Source organism: Siniperca chuatsi, linkage group LG9 (assembly GCF_020085105.1).
Source record: "Siniperca chuatsi isolate FFG_IHB_CAS linkage group LG9, ASM2008510v1, whole genome shotgun sequence".
In the NCBI taxonomy this organism is placed as follows: Eukaryota; Metazoa; Chordata; class Actinopteri; order Centrarchiformes; family Sinipercidae; genus Siniperca; species Siniperca chuatsi.
The window spans coordinates 27,202,217-27,221,633 of NC_058050.1; the positions used below are offsets into that span (position 1 = coordinate 27,202,217).

Genomic DNA, 19,417 nt, shown 5'->3' on the forward strand with positions numbered 1-19,417 from the left:
GTAGAACACAAAGGAGCCCACATTTATCAGCACAGAGAAGGCTTTGATGGAGTGGGAGGCAGATCTCAGCAGTGGGATGGCGTTGGGCTGTTTTTACAGCAATTTGTGCAAATGGGCCTGTTTACACTAGACAGGATTCCTCTGTGAACCGGGGTCGCAGACGTACCACTCTATAGAACCATGGGGTCCATGAGTGTGGTTAACAGTGCTTTTCTTGCACTTGACACTGAGGTGTGTGAGAAAGAGAAGATAAAGAGAAATAGACAGGAGTGTGTACATGACAGGGAGACAGAGAGTGGAAGTCTGCGCTGACATCTGTGTGGCTGAGAAACACATTACATAGTTTAGTGTTGTAGTACCACTGTGGGATTGGCATGGTAATGGGGACCAGGGATTGTTGCCAAATGACTGGTTCAGCTTTCTGGGAGGTCCCCCCCCCCCCAACCACACGCAGAGAACAAGGGAAAGAAGAGAGAAGAAGAAAGAAAGGAGAGTATATAAAACAATAGCGGGAGGAGGGAACATTTTGTTGAAAGTGTGAACATACTCAAAACTACAGAGAAGGAGAAAACATGGAGAGAGAAGCCTGCTGTCAATTGTTAACACAGTGTAACCACACCTCCTTGTTCCTCCATGTTGCCCCCCACAGGCTCATACATTAAGCCCCATTCAGGGCCTCGATCCTGGGCTTGATGGTTGACAGCTGTGGACTGTATGACAGCCAGCAGCTTGGTTGGTGGCCTCATCACTACACAGACAGCATACAGGCAGCCTTTGACTTTCAGACACTTTAAACAGTGAGAGGGCATTCATTTTGTTCTACTCTACAGCCCTCAACTTTATGAGGCTCTTTGAGAGTTAAAGGAACAGTTGGCAGTTTAATGCTTTAATGCTTCAAGAAGGCAGCAGTGTACCAGAATCTGAGTCTGTTAGTGTAACTCTGTGTTTAAGTCTTTGGCTTGTTTCTCACTTGCAGCTATAGTTTTCTTCAAATGTTAACCAGTGTTACCCTTCATGTGTGTGTGTGTGTGTGTGTGTGTGTGTGTGTGTGTGTGTGTTCCAGTGCTATCCCATTGGAGAGGCGGATACTGACCATGCTGCAGTGGCTCCACCTCCCTGAAGGGGAGAGGTGAAATCAGTTTTTCCTTTTTTTTTTGTCTGCTTCACATTTGTATTCCATCTTCCTCTTTTTTCATGCTTTATTTTTTTTTTCCTTTGTCAACATTTGCAGCCACACCTTAGCAAGAGTGGGGAAAAAATCAGTTTCACCGTATGCCGTGAATTGTTTGGAGTTCTAATGTAATCCAGTACCACAGCTGGATGTTCAGAATAAAATTACATATTGAGCACATCCACTCCCAGTCGGTTATCACATGCCAGCGTCCTCAACTAAAAGTTCTTCTGCATTTGAACTTAAAATCTGAATTAAAACCAGGCTTGTTCCTCCAAGTGTTAAAAATGAAATTAGGCCTGGTAGTCGAATGGTTAAGGCGCATGCCACATAACCACAATCCGTTTGGATTCCAGCTGGAGACTTTTGTTGCACGTCACACCCCCCTCTCTCTCCACTAGTTTCCTGTCTGCCTCTTAACTATCAGCCATACAATAAAGGAAAAAAGGGCCAAAAAATAATCTTAGACCAAACGGTTTAAGTATGTGAGAGCTAATCTGACGTAAGTCGCTCAAATCAGACCTGACTCGTGCCTCTGTTGACCTTCTGATAATGGTGGATCAGTAGCTGCTTGTTAGACCCTGCCAAGCTCTGTTGCTACATCTGATGTGCTTGACGTGTAATTATGGGACTCACTAATAATAGACTCAAATATCACTGCTGCTACTACTGTGACTCGCACTGCGGTAACGCTTACTGTAAATGCTGCTGTGACTATGAGTAGTGTTGTTGCTGCTATTGCTACTGTACTAATCGAACTGCTACTATTACTAGTAGTACTTCTTATGGTAGTACTACCATTGCTTACTATTGCTGCTACTGCTAATACTACTACTACTACTATTACTCCTAGCTTCCGTTTGTGCCTCTCATGTATTTCTCATTACAACATTCAATTACAATATGATCATTATATTCAGGGTAATAGAGCTAAGACTCCTCTTCCCTCTGGTCCCAAGTAGTGACTTTGTTTCCTAATCCAAACAAAGATGGAATCCAGAAGTTACATATCTCCTTACTTGCTTTGTACAATTTTAGAAAAATACACCCATGTTATTAAGTATGAAAATCTAAAATTGATGAATGTACTTGATGAACAGTCTCATTTTGGTTTGGTGTAGTACAATTTAGAGAAGTCTGAGGATTATGGAAATATCTTCTAATCAGCAGTAAGTGCTGTTGAATAACCATTTTAAGTTTTCCCCAGGAATTTACTGTCTTTCAGAAAAACAGAAGCTTGCCTCTGTGAATGTATTAATAATCCACGAGAGGCACAAGGTGGTGCTATTAATACTCCTACTATTACTACTACATCTACTGTTGCTACTCTGCTACTAGTACTACTAACATGGCTACCATTGCTGCATCTACTACCTCTATTACTGCTGCTAGTACTGTTGCCACTTCTACTACTATAGTGTACTACTGTTGCTCTGCTATTACCTACTGCTCCTACTGCTGCCATTACTAGTTATGGTAGCGCTGCTGCTACTATCACTATTACTAGTACTTGTACTGCTGCTGTTCCTCCCTGTATTTCTCCTTTATTTACAACTGATCCGTAATGCAGCAGCCAGGCTTTTGAAGAAACTATATTACTCCCGTTACAGCATCCTTGCACTGGATTCCTATCAAATTCAGAATTTATTATTAGATTTTACTTATCACATATAAAGTTGTAAATGGCCTGGCTTTGTGCGTTTTTTTTTTTTAAAATGTAAAATCTTAATCTGAAAAGTAACCAGTGACTAAAAAGTACAATTATTTTCCTTGAAATGTATTGAAGTAGAAGTAGAATAAAATGGAAATACTCAAGTGAAGTACAAGTACCTCAAAATTGTAAAAGTAAATGGACTTTCCACCACTGCAAATGATGCACTGTAAAGCACTTTGAAACCTGTTTCATAAAAGTACTATATGAATAAAAAGATTATTAGTGATTGTAACTATCACTACAACTGCCACAAACACATCTCCACTGTGACTTGTATCTTGTTTCAGGCCCTACGTTTACGCCATGCACTCTGAGCAACCAGACACGTATGGACACAAAATGGGGCCCATGAGCGCAGAAGTGAGTACTGTGTGTGTGTGTGTGTGTGTGTGTGTGTGTGTGTGTGTGTGTGTGTGTGTGTGTGTGTGTGTGTGTACATGGGGATGAGTGGGTATGCATGAAAATCACATGGTAAAGCACACAAACCAGACACAAAGATGCACATACACATCCATATAGTTTTCTCTCTGTGTGTGTGTGTGTGTATTGTGTACCATCAAAACACACACTCAGTGGATTTTGACTCCCTTTGTGTGCTCCAGTTGAACAACCCTCTGAAGTTGATTGACAGAATTGTTGGCCAACTGATGGATGGACTTAAACAGATGAAACTGCACCGCTGCGTCAACATCATCCTGGTGGGGGATCATGGTACAGACACACACACCGACACAAACACACACTGCGGTATCAAATCATCGTGCTGGAAGAGCAACTTACACCATGACGTGATTCAAGTTAGTAATTAGTACATGGAAGGTTACTTGCATGCTCGGCACAAACGCAAAGCAGCTCCACTGAAGCAACTTAGGAAGAAGTGCTTTGCTCAAAGGTACATTGGCAGTAGATACAGAGGCACTGCTCATTCGCTTCCTAGGTTTCACCAGCCAATCACACATACTCCCTCCTGTGTGTTCTCAGGTATGGAAGAGGCCCACTGTGATCGCACCGAGTTCCTCAGTAACTACATGACTAGCGTCGATGACATCATCCTCGTCCCTGGGTCTCTAGGCAGAATACGCTCGAGATACCCCAACAACCCTAAATGTGAGAGAGAGTGAGAGCCCGAGACAAAAGATCATAATGTTGAATTTTTGCTGAGATGTCCTCTTTTCTCTTTCTTTCTTTCGTTTTTTTCTTTGGTTTCGTTGTGTCTAGTCATTTTTCACAGATGTTCACTTAACATTATTTAGGATTTCTGCCCTCTTATTCATGCAGACTGTATTCAGAGCTTTTGACCCTCATCATCAAACACGACACAATCATTTGTAGGCAAGAACAACGAGCCTCTGATCTGAGCATTGGCAGCATGCACAGTGCCTACAATGGCTGCCACTGAAAGCATTGTTCTAAGTGTACTGTGTCGACCAAAGGGATGGCACCACTTAACCTTGTCTTATCTTGTTCTTGTAAAATAGACATTTTGTTCTGTGTCTACATCTGTTTGTCCTACTAACCCACTTTTTGGCAGGACAACAGTCGAAGTTCATTGAGTTCATTTTTTTCTGAAAGCAAACGTAAAATATACAGAACAGTATGTTGCTTTGTTGTACTTTACAGCGGATGTTAAATGCTTTGCAACAGTTTTACCAGCTCTGACCATTGTTCTTTTTTCAGATGACCCCAAGGCTGTTGTTGCAAATCTAACAGTAAGTATTAGGCTTGCATGAAAAATATGAGAACTTTTCAGAAGTGTGGACTCAAAAACAACTGGTTTTGTAAAATGTAATAAGAAAAGAATTATACTATTGTAGCACAAAGAGGGTGAAACATGCAATACTGGGTTATGGTCTGTCTGTCAGCTCTCTGATTGGCCCTTCTAATTAAAATACTAATACAAATTTTTCTTTGTTCCAGTGTAAGAAGGCAGACCAGCACTTTAAAGCATACTTGAAGCAGCACCTGCCTAAGAGACTGCACTATGCCAACAACCAACGCATTGAAGAGATTCACCTGCTGGTGGAGAGGAAGTGGCACGTTGCCAGGTACAGCGCTGCCACTACAACAGGAAGTACAAATATATGACTTCAAAGCTAAACTAGACAACTGTAAAAATGTATGCTACTTTCAATATGCCAAATGGAGATACAGTATAAATAAGCACATGGGAAGTTCACTGAGCCCACAAAGACAGTCAGTGTCGTGTTGAATGTTTAAAATGGTGTCAATAAATCTTATGATGTTTCTGAAGATATCCGCAGGAAACTGACATATCTCAACCATAATTTCCAAACCAGGGAGAATAAACTTCGATCTGCAGTATTCTACCTGGCACACTTTCCACAGACACTGTGAAACCCAGAAATGTGGGCTAAGAACTCTCTCTTTCCACCTTTGACCTGAGACCCAACCTGACACACATGGGGAACTTCAGATTAACAGGCTTGACAATGATACAAGAAAGCTTGTCTTAAAGTGAAAAATCAAATTGTAGATGTGTGATGGGAACTTTGTGAAGCATTTAGTGTTGTCATGAAGTTCACAGATCAGGTGAAGCCATTGTCTCTTCCCAGATTAACCCTTAGAATCCGATTTCACTCCTTCTCAGAGTCATAACTCAGCCAAACCAGGATACAGACATCATACACATACTGCAGGAATCAGTGACTTACTCTTTCCAGTGAGGAAAAAAAATGTCCATAAATCCACCAGCTTTCATAAAAAAGGTGCCCCTTATAACTTAGATTCTTCCTCATAATCGGTTAATATTTTCAATGATGACGTATTATTTCAGCATTAAAAGTAATCCAGTTGAGGCACTGCAGCAGCTCCCCTGGGACAGCCTAACTTAACAATAATACAAGGGAAAAACAAGCACAAATGGCCAAGAGTTCAAAGGGTTAAATCCAAACCTGTCAGCCAGGTGAGAAGTAGGAAGAAGATTCCTAAGAAAACTTAGTTTTAATTTGTTGCTGCATCTACTACCAGGAAACTGCTCTGATGTTCTGGACATTCTGTGTAGATGTGGCATTTTCAGCCCATCAGTGAAGCTTTCCGCCGCACGCCTCGCTTTACTTAGAAACACATTTCATGTCAACATGGGCTGCTGTCAACGCATCATTAACGCATGTAGTGCTGAAAAGTTTAAGATGTGCTGTCCCGAGCCACACTCAAGTAAAAAAAACCCACAGCTGCTGAAAATGAGCTCTGACAGGTGTTTGATGTAGAGCAGTGAAAAGTCTTACTGCAGTGATTCAGCGACAAAGTAAACCATGAAGTGATCGGGACTGAACGTGAAAACAAACCACCTCAGCTAACGACGCTGTGTGTGTGTGTGTGTGTGTGTGTGTGAACCATAGGAGAGCTAAATTCTGTCTTAGTATACACACACACACACACACACACACACAGGGCTGCTAAATGAAAGAGACCTTTGAGGTTCCTGTTCAGCTAAGATAGACAGACAGGCTAATCGGAGCTGTGAGCAGAGTGTCAGAGCGTTTACACTCTCTCTCACACACTCACACACACACACACACACACATGCAGGTACACTTTAGTCAATGTCTGCGTAAATCTGTTCACACAAAACTGTTCACACCAAATGAAACACTGAGTTTGTATCATTTTCCCGTCAGCTAGCTATTTACATTTTTAACATGCTTGTGGCTTCAACCCCCTAGACACACGCGCACACACACACACACACACACACACACACACACATATATAATATTGAGGTGTATAACTGGAAGTAGTGTTTTTAAGGACACTTAATAAAAAGTGGCTGGTTTTCAATTAGAGGACTGTGGTTTGAGTTGTGTGAAGGAGTGGTTGTGTCCTGGGCTGAAGTAGGTGAATACTGAGAACATACTGCAGTCCAACTGTATGTAATACAACAGTTTAACCCATTAAAACCTGTGGGGACCTCACGGCACACTACATCATGTCTTTCTAAACCATCCAGATATTTGACACAGAGGTTGATGTAGTGAAACCTTAAATGATTTTTTGGACTTCATAAGTGCCATATGTCATTTGTGGCATGCACCCAGAGCTCACCTGGAAGTCAGTATGTCAGTCAGAAAAAAACAGCATATTGTTTTTGTATTGTTTCTTCCTCTTCTTCCTCCTCTTTTACCGTCACTTTGACCCCAGATTTCTACCATGCTCAAAAACATTTGCAACTGGTCATGATTTCCAGCACTGAGCATTTAAGAAACAAACAGATTTCCACATTTTTTTTGCTACCAGTAATCCTGAACAGTTTGTTCATAGATCCCCTAAGGTCGAGATAGCTTTTTCTTTTCTCCAATTATTTTGAAATCTTTTCTTTGTCATTCTCCAACTCGATTTGTCTGATTTGACCACGGTTTTGCAGGGATGCATCGGACCATTAGCTGTACCAGCATATCCCTGCTCGTGGGGGGCTGCAGCCTATCCCAGCTGACACTGGGCGAGAGGCAGGGTACACTCTGGACAGGTTCTTTCACAATTGCCAAAATAAATTTAAATAAAACAAATTAGCTGAGCAGCAAATGGCAGTTGTGTAAAACAACATTGGTTGGTGATGTACGTATGCAGTATTTTAGTTTGAAACTCAGCTTGTGATTGTACTTTTACTGCAAAACTTGCTGGGCCATCTGACACAATACTGAACATTTCAACCAGGTTTTGTTCCAAATGATCAATGTAAGACTGAAGAGCATCGGGTTTAAAGATTTGTTTCCATAGACATAGAGATAGCCTTAGCAGGTAGGCACTGCTCTGGTCTACTGCACATAGCCCACCAAGTTCTGGTTCTATTTATTACACTGCTGCTGCTGGATGTGTTGACACCAGGTGTTTAGATGTAAACAATGCAAAAGCTTCATGAAGGATTTATCCACTATCAGAATATACCTGCATCAGTTACAGCATCGCATAATGGGAATTTATATTCAACTGATGCAGTTTTTTGTTTGTTTTTTTAATTATGAGTTCTTACAAATGTGCAGTTACATGTACTTTAATGCTGGGTCACTACTTTGATGACGAAGTATGAACCTTCATATGCAATCTTAGGTCAATTAGAGGTGACCAAATACTGATCTGTGATTCATGCGGTTCATTATAGGAAAGTTCCTGAAGGGAAGCGGCACTGTGGCTTCTCTGGTGACCACGGATATGACAATAAGATCAACAGCATGCAGGTACTCTTGATAATCTACAGTGGCATAAAGAAGTCATGTGGCTGGCTTTTACTATCAAGTGCAACAACACAGATTATACTTGTATACACTGTTTTATTGGTCTGTAGGATGCCCATTATTGAAATGTAATGGTTTAATAGCCAATATACACAGGTATTGGACAATTAGGACCTAAATCTGAAGCAATGATATACTAACTGTTGTTATTTATTGTGATAAATCAATTGACATGTTGACATTTCATTTACAGACTATTTTCTTGGGGTATGGACCTACCTTTAAATTCAAGACTAAAGTCCCAGCCTTTGAAAACATTGAGCTTTATAATGTCATGTGTGGTAAGGCATGTTTTGTGTCCTCCTTGTGTGCTTGGGTGTGTAACAGGGTGTGAGTGCATGTGTGTGATTCTAGTCATCTTGGCCTAGCCAAAATGTGTTTTTAATGGATATGTGAGTTGATCTGTCACAACACAAGTCGTGTTTTATGTGTGACTACTTCCACTTATTCTAGCTGACATTCTTTTTAACTGATTTCTCTCACTCTCAGATCTTCTGGGTCTGAAACCAGCTCCCAATAATGGAACCCATGGCAGTCTGAACCACCTGCTGAGAAGCCCCCCCTACAGACCCACCATGCCAGAGGAGCTTTCCAGGCCAGCAGCCTCGGGTCTTGTTCCTGCAGGAACAGATGACCTGGGCTGCAGCTGCGAAGACAAGGTCAGCCATGATGCCGAGACTCAGTGGCGGACCTGGGCACAGCCTCCTGTAGACTGCTGGGACGAATACTAGTTTTTAGGAGATTGGCTTGTCTGTCAGCTCGCTTAGATTAGTGATAACAACAGTGAAACCAAAATCATCCTGGTCTTCATCACCTGCCGTGGTACTCCAATAAGCAGCTTATTTAGTAATCAGAACTTGTATCGTGCAAGTTTTAGCATCTGTAAAGCCAAGTTATAAGTAGTTGTTATGTGATTTGGATGGCATGTAGTAAATGTTATGAGCCTAAAGGATAATTCCAGTTTATTACAACTTGGATTTCATTTCCATGGGTTTGACCATTGGTTCTATGGTTTTGATTATATTGTGTTCACCAAAGTAATTGCTGCACAGCACAAGAAACACGAGTGGACAGAGGATCAGACAGGTTTTAAACAAGCATACAGTTAAGCCAAACTTAGTCTGAGAAAACAAGAACAGACAGGAAAATTATTACCCAAACTGAGGCAGCCTGGTGGCCCAAAAGTTAAGGTGGCATCCTTAAACCACAATGTCACGGTTCAAGTCCAGCCAGGGACCTTTGCATGTCATTCCCCTCATTTCCTGTCACTTCTCTACTGTTGACTTAATGAATTAAGTGAATAATCCATCACAGTTTACAGACTAACGCTTTGGCCTTGTTTTAGTGATGTCTCTGTGTTCCTGGATCTCAGCAAATGCTTTGGTGGGTAAAATGTTATCACAACTGACAGACTTAATAGGCAAAATTGCAAAAATACATAAACTAGGATTATCCTTTAAGTCTGAAACTTGAATATATGACGTTGGTAAGATTTATAAAGGTGGTGCCCACTGGAGAGCGATAACATAATGAGAAAAGCAGTGTATTTTTGCCTGATGTTAATGCTAGAGACACAGTTGTGGGTCACCAAAACATTAGGATATATTCTTTGTTGATCGACGAATATTCACAGTAAATTACAAGTGAATACAGACAGTCTTTTTCGAGATGGCATGTCACTGACTGCGGTGTAGTCCTCTAGGCCTCACAGTCCGGCACTATTTCAAACTGCCAGGGGGAGCTTTCCTTCCTGGGCCATGAGTGTACAGTAAATATTACAGCACACCTGACAACTTTCACTTTGTGAAGATAAGATTTCACTGCCGTATAAATCTACAGGACGTATAATGAAGGACAGTTTCAGTTAGTAAAAAGTCAGTCCTCTTAGTGAGGACAATGTGAGAAATGTCCCTACACGTAGTATAGGGACAGGGATAAGCACAGTATAAATTGTTGCCCTGGAGCTAATGGTGATACATGGATACTTTTGGTATCTACTGTATGTTCTTATCACTTTGATGTAAGTCAGTGAACAAGCCAATCTCCAGAAGTGATAATGTGTCACTTGAAAGTGATGATAATGATGCATGGACAACTTTTGGAGTCCATGCAACGAGGCAGTTTTGCTGTGATAAAGTTTGGTTGCTGGCACAAAATGATAACACAACACAAACGCTACTGTCACCCAGCTTTCAGTAATTGAAATGATAAAATACTGTTGACATAAATGTTGGTAAAACTGCCAGTCAGCATGTTCTCATACAGTTTCCTGTATATCCTGACCTCCAGGGTGCATCTTATGTTACAGCTCCCTCTTCTCTAATCACAGTCAAGTAAGAATTATATGGCACTTAATTGATTCCCCCAGGCCAAAGTGGACCCTTACGAAGTTCAACCAAACATGACTAACCTGACTGTGTTGCTGGCCAGAGGCCAACCATTCACGTTCGCTTGACTGTGTTTAGACTACTTAACATCTCCTGAAAAGAAGCACTGCTCAGTCTCCCTGTGTTCTTGCACTATCAGTAACATCATGCTTATGTATGTATTTTACTTTATTTAACAGGGACATTGCACAGTGCTTTTATCGCACCAGATATGGCTAAAAGCTCATTTCCATCTGTAGTTCCTGAATTACAAAATGGGTATTTTCTAATACTTTCACATTACAAATATGAGGGAGCTATAAGGAACAACGCACCTTAACAAGAAGATCATCTCTCCATTCAGTGCAAAGCCTGACTCAGAAAGGAGTCGATCTTTGGATTGAGATGAGATGAGAAAGATGAAAAATGAGAATCATTTGATTTCTCTTATTGCTCATGTGAGGAGTCTTTAGTCATCATTATTTTTGTTAAATAATTCTTTTTTTTAATTTTAATTTTTATTTAAGAAGTAGAAGTTGTGTACAAGCCTGGCATTGAATGCCAGAGTTTCCAGTTGAGTTCATGCTGGAGCTGATCCTGAACTCCTGGGAGGTGTAAGCCAAAGAGTTAAAATCTTCAGTTCAAATGAAAAAAGGAAACAAATTCAAATGCTCCTCATGTAGTGAAGATCTTTGAAACTTTCCTGAGACTGTGTCTGTTGTACTTAGGGACAAGTGATAAATCTCTTATTTCCACTTTGAGGTGAGATTGTCTTGACAGGAACTCTAATGCAGTCTTACCCCCTCAAGGAATCTTAATGACGCCAACCAAACATTTTTGAGGCGTCAGTGTAGATCCTCTCAGCACAAAATGAGACATATTTGTTTTTCATGAGAAAACGTAGTGGCTCTACTCGTCCTTAGTACTATTTTATTTTAAACCCCTCAGTCATGACACAAAAAGAGGAGTCAGCTCCAGCCATGGGGGCCAAGAGTTAGAGGACTTGCGCAAGTCAATCTCACAAGAAAATCTATGATTTGACCCCAGACGACTGTCAGCTGGCAGCCTCCCTTTGTTCCCTGCTGTAAATACAGGGATTGGTGTTCCCTTCATATGTAGAGCAGAGTGTCTGTGGTAGCTCTTTCGAGTCTGGGAAGGCTAGCTGTGTGTTATCCTGTGAGCAGGACATCCCAAACATGGCACAGCAAGTGACTGAAGGGGTTTCGAATACAGATGTTAAATGTATTTGAAATGTTCTGTTTTGTTTTTGCAGTGCAGTTAAACTTGTCTTTTTACACAGCAAAAAGAATCATCTGCATGGGCCAATCATCCATGGTTATTTGATCATTTGTGCGTGTGTGAATGAACCTGTTTGACTTGTAAAAGTGTATCTAAATACCTGATTGCTTTGTTTGTTTGTTGTCTTCTGCTCAGTCTCCTTACAAGCTGAAATAACCCTGTTGCCTCTTTGCTTTCTGCTGCAGAGCTGGAGTCAGTTCACCTTCAAGTCCGTCAATTCATTTCAACAAAATGTGTAGTTCATTTGCTAACGAAAAGGCAATCTCTCTTACCATCGCGGTTTACTGCTCACATTTGACGACCTTCTCGGTCTAGACATTGTCTGTGGATTTTAGAGATCTACTTCCTGAATTGCTTGGATTGGAAGTGAATTAGACCCAGCCCTTCTCTGCAGTGTGTCCCTTTATCTATACTGTGTTTGTGATTCCCATGTAGATCTCTGGCAAGAGATTGTTTCAATCTCCAATCTTTTTGCAGTTGCGTGTAAAAAGTAGGGGCCAGAGAGGTTTGAAAGTGACCCTTGTACGAGGCTATAACCTGGAGTCACTCTGGCTCTGTCTCTTACAGAACAAAGTGGAGGAGTTAAACCAGCGACTGAGGCAAGCTATGGATGGTCAGTTTTTCATGATGCTACTGAAAGTGTCATAAATAATGTCTTTTATACAGCGTATCAGCCTTGGGGATGAAGAAACTCATAATCAAAGTTAAATAACCGTAACACCCTATAAATCCTCTCGCTCACAGTGCTTTTGTAAATGGACAAAATCAACTTTTAGAGCCATGCAGCCATATTAAATCTATCTCTAGTACATTCACTCTATGTATAATGTACAGTATGTATAATGTGTCTCTGCTGATTTTAATGGTCATTTGGTATATGTAAACTTAACATGTTAAAAATGTAAAATAAGTAAATCACCCACCATGTCCTAAGTAAAAGTGCATCATGATTCTATGCATACAATGATGCATCATGCGTGATTGTCATGAATTGTTGCTGTTCATTCACTTCAGTGTAAATTGCAGTGTAAACGTGTCTTGTTACATACCTGCGCCTCCTCTGCTGTCTCCCTCTGTGCTCTTCCTCTCTCAGACAGCAGGAACCTGCCATACGGTCGACCTGCTGTTCTCTTCCGTACCAAATACTCCATCCTCCACCACAGTGACTACATCAGCAGCTACAGCGAGGCTCTCTCTATGCCTCTCTGGACATCATACACTGTCAGCAGACAGGTACTGTTCATCCTCTGCTCTTTGCCCTGATTGGACGTTATTGTGAATATTTACTGTGCAACTTAAACTGTCAACCAACAGCCAACGGAGGCACAGATGGCACTGTAAAGTTTCACTCTCATACACCAACAAGAAACAGATTGATTTATTATTTTGAGCCATATATGAGCCAGAGACAGCCTGAAAAACTCATTTAACCTTTTGAACATTGTGTTTCCTTGTTCATGGCTGGAAGATTTTTAAAAGTGGTTCCAAAGACATTCTTGCAGGAGGAGCTGCAACTCTCCTCTCTCGATGAAATGCTCAAATTAGCGTAAGTGTAAGTGAAATATGACTGGGGGATTATATAAAATACTACAGTGACCACACTCATTATTTGGTATTATTTAATAAAAATATGTCAAACTGACATATCCCGACCATCTAGCAGCTTTTGGCCAAGTGGTCTCAAGTTGTAATCGACACGTCTGTGTGCCAGAGACCAAACTATTAAAGGTAATAGTACAACGTGTCTCCGATGTGTTTGGAAGACGGAAGAGTTATCCGAGACGTTTTAGGACATGAGAATATCCTGAGAGCAGTGGGTGTGGCTAGAAGCTACAAAAGCACGAGATCAGGTTGTTTCCCACCTGCCCTCTGTCCTCTGTGGCTTCTGATCACAGGACTGTAAATTAAAAAACAAATCCTTCACTGGTTTTTTAAATCCAGATATATTTGTTGTATGTATACTCATTACGTGCAATATATGAAACAATTTCTCCCAACACTGACTTGGGAGAAATTGACCTCAAGCGCCCTCTGCTGGAAAAAAGGAGAGTTGAACTTCTCATCTACCAGACAATTGCTGTTGATCAGCTGAATGTCTAATGTGTGTGTGCGTGTGTGTGTGTGTGTGTGTGTGTGGTCCTCCAGGTAGAAGTGTCTCCACTGCCTGAAGCTCTGTCCAACTGTGTGAGACCTGATACCAGAGTCCCTCCAGCCTACAGTCAGTCCTGTACCAACTACAGAGCAGACAAACAGATCACCTTCGCCTTCCTGTACCCGCCACGTAAGTCTGCCATCACAGCTCAAACACTGAAACAACACTAACAAAACAAAATAAAATACATATTTTGTAGCTTATTCATTTTCATTCACAATTTTGGGTCTGCTAACTATGATGGGCTTTTGTCTTTTTTTTCTTTTCTTTTTTTTTACATTTTTAGACTAAATGATGAATCAGTGCATTTAGAAAAATAAAACATACGTTACTTGATCGAAGAAATCATCAACCCAAGTCTCTGATTTGTTGTTATGTTATTATCAGTACTCATACGCCTCATGCTGGGTATCTTGTATTTACAGTCTGGGTCATATTTTCATATTTTCCCATCATGCCTATTAGTTATAATAACATTTTACTCACGAGATAAGAGAACATTACTGCACCTGAAATGGTTGGTAATCATGTGTCTTTTTGTCTTTATTGACAGAGTTGTCCTCAACCACAGACAAAAAGTATGATGCTGTCCTCATCACCAACACCGTTCCCATGTATCCTGCATTCAAGAGTGAGTCGATCAGTGATTAGAACTTTCTTCGAGGGCTAGATGATTTGATGTTGACTGTGTTCTGTATCTTCCATCACGTCCCATCCCATCTTAACTGTTTCATTCTCACCTCCCTCTCTGTTTGTCTTTGTTCCCACTCTCTTCAACCTTTCTCTCTCAGGAATTTGGGGTTACTTCCAGAGAGCACTGGTGAAGAAATATGCCACTGAGAGAAACGGGGTGAACGTGCTCGTTGGACCCATATTTGACTACGACTATGACGGGGTCAGGGACACAGCTGAGAAGATAAAACAGTAAGAACATTCATTTTACTTCACTCCTAATTCAGCCTCAGTGCAGCTACAAACACTGTGTAGGATTTGGTCTCAATTCAAAAGGAAACAAATAGATTTTCCATATCCTGGGTTAAAATCATTTTAAACAGACTATAAATTCCAGTGTCACATGCTGTATGGGTTAAAATCAGCATAATTGTCAGTCCTGGCTGGCTCACCTGTGCATTACCATTATTGTTTTCATCACAGAGGACTCAACACATGAATAACCACCTACTGAGCATTAGAAAGTAACTAACATATCACCATATCATTCCTCCAGATGAAGTTTAAATTGTATTTCAGATTTGGAGCATTGTTTATAAAGATAATGCTTTATCGAAGAAATAGAAAGACCAAAATGAATCCTGGCGAAGGGGAAGAGTTTATCCTTTTGTTACAACTAAAACAAGTTGAGCTCGATTCTTCTGTTTGACCTTATCTGCAGGTATGTAAGTGGGACGATACCCATCCCCACGCACTACTTTGTGGTCCTGACCAGCTGCTTAGACTTCACACAGGCTGCAGACTCATGTAGCGGCCCGCTCAGCAGCGCTGCCTTCATCCTGCCACACAGACCCAGCAACGATGAGACCTGCAACGTAAGGAACTCCGCATCTTCTGCCATCACGTTTTAATAACCCCCTCAGCTCAGTCTAGTATCCAGATCTACACACAGTGTATGGCAAAAGAAAAGTCGCCCTGGACATAACATCCCTCCAAACAGTTTGTGCAGCACAATCTGAATATACAGGTGATTGCATGTCCAGAAGAGATTTGATAGTAAAAAAATCTCATATTTGAACCATTAAATGTGCATAAAGAGCAAGCTATAAATGAGAAGACTCAAAAGAGAACGGAGCAAAACCATAATGGAACTGAAACATGTGTCTGGTAAAGGAATAGTGCAACATTTTGAGAAATATGCTTATTAGCTTTCTTTCCGAGAGTAGGATGCGAAGCTTGATATCAATCTTACGTTTGCGTCAGGATGCAGTTAGCTTAGCTTAGCACAGAGTGGAAACAGGCGGAAACAGCTGGGCTGGCTCTGTCCAAAGTGAAAGAATACACCTTCCAGTACCATAATTGTATAACCTTTACACAAAACAATAATGTGTAGTTTTTGGGGGAGTTGCTGTATGTGTTGAAACTATTTCTTGACAAACAACAGTTCATCAGTCCGCCCAGCACTTCTGTGCAGCCTCTCCAGCTCTGGGTTGCCAGATACAGTCAGTGAGCAGCTCGCTGTGAAAACACTCTGTGATGTTACGCATAGTCACTGCGCTCAGCTGTTGTTCGCCAAAAAGTAGTTTCAGCATTTAACTCCCCTTAAAACTACAAATTGTTGGTTTTACATTTTTGTTTGTGTCCAGATTAAACAAAGAAGATACAGCAATGTTAATTAGCTTTAGAGGTGTTGGTATGGATATTGTTTCACTTTGGACAGAGCGGGCCAGCTGTTTCCCCGTGCTTCAGTTTTTTTGCTAAGCTCGGCTAACTGCATCCTGACTCCAGCTCTGTACTGATTACACAGACGTGAGGGTGGTATCCATTTTCTCATCTCACTCTCATGAGAATGTGAACTATGTTGAACTGTTCCTCCAAAGCCAAATCTGTTCAGGGTTACGAACGATGGAGAGTTTCAGACCCACGCTAATGCTTCTGTGTTCCCCCCCCCCGCAGAGCTCAGAGGAGGAGTCTCGCTGGGTGGAGGACCTGATGAAGATGCACACAGCTCGAGTCAGAGATGTGGAGATCCTGACGGGCTTGGACCTGTACCGCAGAACCACCCGGAGCTATGCCGAAATCCTCTCGCTCAAGACCTACATGCACACCTACGAGAGCGAGATCTGATCTCTGCTGGCTCTTTTAACATTAATGTTACCGATCTTTTTCAACCGTGGTGGATGCATGTGGTACAAGGAAGAGATGTGATCATCTCTATGACACTGACCTACACCATTTTTAGCTCTGGCTGGATGCTATGGCTGCCGTATGCAGCTGCTCTGCAGCATCTATGTTGTGGCCTTCTCACTGAGCATTCGGTTCAGTCTCATTCATTTCATTTAACACCACCAAGCCACTAGCTGTGGTACTGTCCACTGCAGTTTATTCTGTTTAGCAGTAGGAAAGCAAAACAGTCCCTGTGTTCTGTGTTACTGTTTCATGGTCGGTACTCAAATTCAGTGAAATGACATCAACCTGAAAGAAACCTCAATTTTGACCAATTTCATTAAACAGGGCTTTATTTACAAAAATGCATCATGGTAGCACAAAATAAACTAAAATAATTAGTCTTAAAACTAGATTTTGATGTAGGGCCTCTACAAGACAGGGCCACAAGATCGAATAATAATGCAGGACATTTTGTTGATAGTGTACTTTAGTGGTGCACTTTCCAAATAAATTCATCAAACTACCAAAAACCAACTGACACAGTGAACTGGGGGCTTTTTGGACCCCTGAGGGCCAAGAGTCATTTACACGTACTACAAATGTACCCTTGATAAGACACTTTTCTACAAAACAATATTCCACGTGTGTAAAAAATATTACATGTTTTAAAGATGTAAAAGAATCTTTAATTGCACTACAAAGCTGTCAGCAGAATCAGTCCCAGACAAAAGCGCCACTTCAGTATTTAGGCGGGGTTGTTAAAGTGCAATGAGTGCACATGTTCAGTTTGCTACATGACATTGACACGAATTTACTCATTACACTATGTCTGCGTTCAACACTTTCTCATTATGTTCAGCGATGAAGAAGAAATTGCCTTTATTTTTGTGAATGAAATGATAATGCAATGTTGTTGTTGTATGTGTGAGTGTGTACAGTGTGTGTATGTCCAATCCAAGATATTAGATACCCTACATGTTTGTGTTTGACTGTGTGTTGTGATGTTGACCTTTTGTTCTGTGCACAATAACAATAATGTCAATGCTGATGATGTATTAATGTTTTCCCTAAAACACTTTCCACCTGTGAGACTGACCTATTTATGCTTTGTGTAAACGTCATCGCAATAAACAAGTGTTTTTACTAAATGTACAGTGTACAGTACCGTACCGCCGCCACGTGGACACCCGTAGAACACGTTGCCAAAGTAAAAACACCTAAACTCCCTTTAGAGAGAGAGACATTTGAGCCCAGGCGGTGTGACGGAATAAAACAAGAAAAGTGTGACAAAGAGTGACGGCTTACTGTGCTGTCACACCGGAAGAGCAAGAGGTAAGTGAAAGCAAGAGTTTGGATAAATAAGTAAGGTCAGGCAGCCAGGACAGGACGAGTAGAATAAATATCAGAAGATAGTCTACTCTGCATGTCACTGCTGATCCTCATTTAAACTGAATGGCTGCGTTTGGGTGATGCGTGGAAACCAAGTGGCCGCCTGGTTGAACTTCGGACAGAAGTAGGCGCAGTGACCTTGACAATCATGGCAGAAGCATTCTGTCAGAATTCCTTTTTTCATGTGCCAGAAAGTGACTTTACAACGTGAAAAGAATAACGCAGACATAAATCTTCAAGGCTTTAATGGTCAGAATTACCACAGTTAACAATGTTCAGAACCTGAAGCTACAGCCAGAATGTGAACTTTATAGAAGATATGAAATGCTGAATACATGTTGGTACATGAGAACGACATTCTGTCTGGTAAGCACCTGGTATGGAATCTGTAGGGAGAGAGCTGCTTTGGGAAGGTGGCCCGGTGTATAAAATGAGACACCATGGAGAATGTGGCAGTCAAGATTGTAAGGAAAAATTTAACCTGGACTGGTTAAAAAAACAAAAAAAGAGGCATCTGCTTTCAAAAAACTTTGTATTCTTGACCTGAACAAGAGCAACTTGGTGAAGTTTTTTGAATCCTTCACGCACAGAGGCCACGCGTCTAGTTTTGGAAATGCTGGCCAAAAATCTGCATGACTTATTGAGAGAAAGGCGCGGAAAGCCTCTGTGTTTGTGTGAGATTAGAATTATCACTCGACAGATGCTGGATGCTCTGAACGCCCTCAAGAGCATAGGTCTGGCACATACAGACATCAAGCCAGACAATATAATGCTTGTAAATCATCAGTCGCAGCCCTTCAAACTGAAACTGATTGATTTTGGTTTGGCCTCTGTGGTTTCCACAATGTGGCGTGGCGTCATCATTCAGCCCCTTGGTTACAGGGCCCCAGAGGTCCTGTTGGGCCTCCCACTGAATGAGGCCGTCGACATGTGGGCGCTTGGCTGCGTTTTGGCCTTCATGTACCTGGGCCAGCACCTGTATCCACTACAGTGTGAATATGAAGTGGTTAGAAGCATCGTGCAGATGCACGGTCAGCCCGATGATCACCTGCTGAATGCTACTAAGAATTTTTTCAGCAAGAACCAAGACTCCACAAAACAGGTATGGAGGCTGAATACACAAACTGAATACATGCTTAAAACAGGCCAGGAGACCCAGCAATGCAGGACCATTTCCAACAAGTACACTTGTAAGGATGACATGACAAAGGAGCTGAAAACAGTCTGAGAGTATGA

General features: G+C 41.4%; 1 protein-coding gene across 5 annotated transcripts in view; it reads left to right on the plus strand.

The window, feature by feature from the left end:
• enpp2 (ectonucleotide pyrophosphatase/phosphodiesterase 2) overlaps positions 1-17,940 on the plus strand; it is a 33,840-nt gene extending 15,900 nt beyond the window's left edge. For 3 of the 5 annotated variants that reach the window (XM_044206923.1, XM_044206924.1, XM_044206927.1), the window contains 16 exons: positions 1,064-1,129; positions 3,173-3,245; positions 3,488-3,596; positions 3,867-3,992; positions 4,563-4,594; positions 4,803-4,930; positions 8,002-8,077; positions 8,328-8,415; positions 8,624-8,793; positions 12,277-12,412; positions 12,893-13,032; positions 13,945-14,080; positions 14,505-14,582; positions 14,743-14,875; positions 15,345-15,498; positions 16,580-17,940. In XM_044206923.1, the coding sequence (XP_044062858.1) occupies positions 1,064-1,129; positions 3,173-3,245; positions 3,488-3,596; positions 3,867-3,992; positions 4,563-4,594; positions 4,803-4,930; positions 8,002-8,077; positions 8,328-8,415; positions 8,624-8,793; positions 12,277-12,412; positions 12,893-13,032; positions 13,945-14,080; positions 14,505-14,582; positions 14,743-14,875; positions 15,345-15,498; positions 16,580-16,750 (1,816 nt within the window). In that variant the 3' untranslated portion in view covers positions 16,751-17,940. The remainder of the gene's footprint in view (positions 1-1,063; positions 1,130-3,172; positions 3,246-3,487; positions 3,597-3,866; positions 3,993-4,562; positions 4,595-4,802; positions 4,931-8,001; positions 8,078-8,327; positions 8,416-8,623; positions 8,794-12,276; positions 12,413-12,892; positions 13,033-13,944; positions 14,081-14,504; positions 14,583-14,742; positions 14,876-15,344; positions 15,499-16,579) is intronic. The other 2 variants (XM_044206925.1, XM_044206926.1) reach the window with 1 other exon arrangement.
• The last annotated feature ends 1,477 nt before the right edge of the window (positions 17,941-19,417 follow it).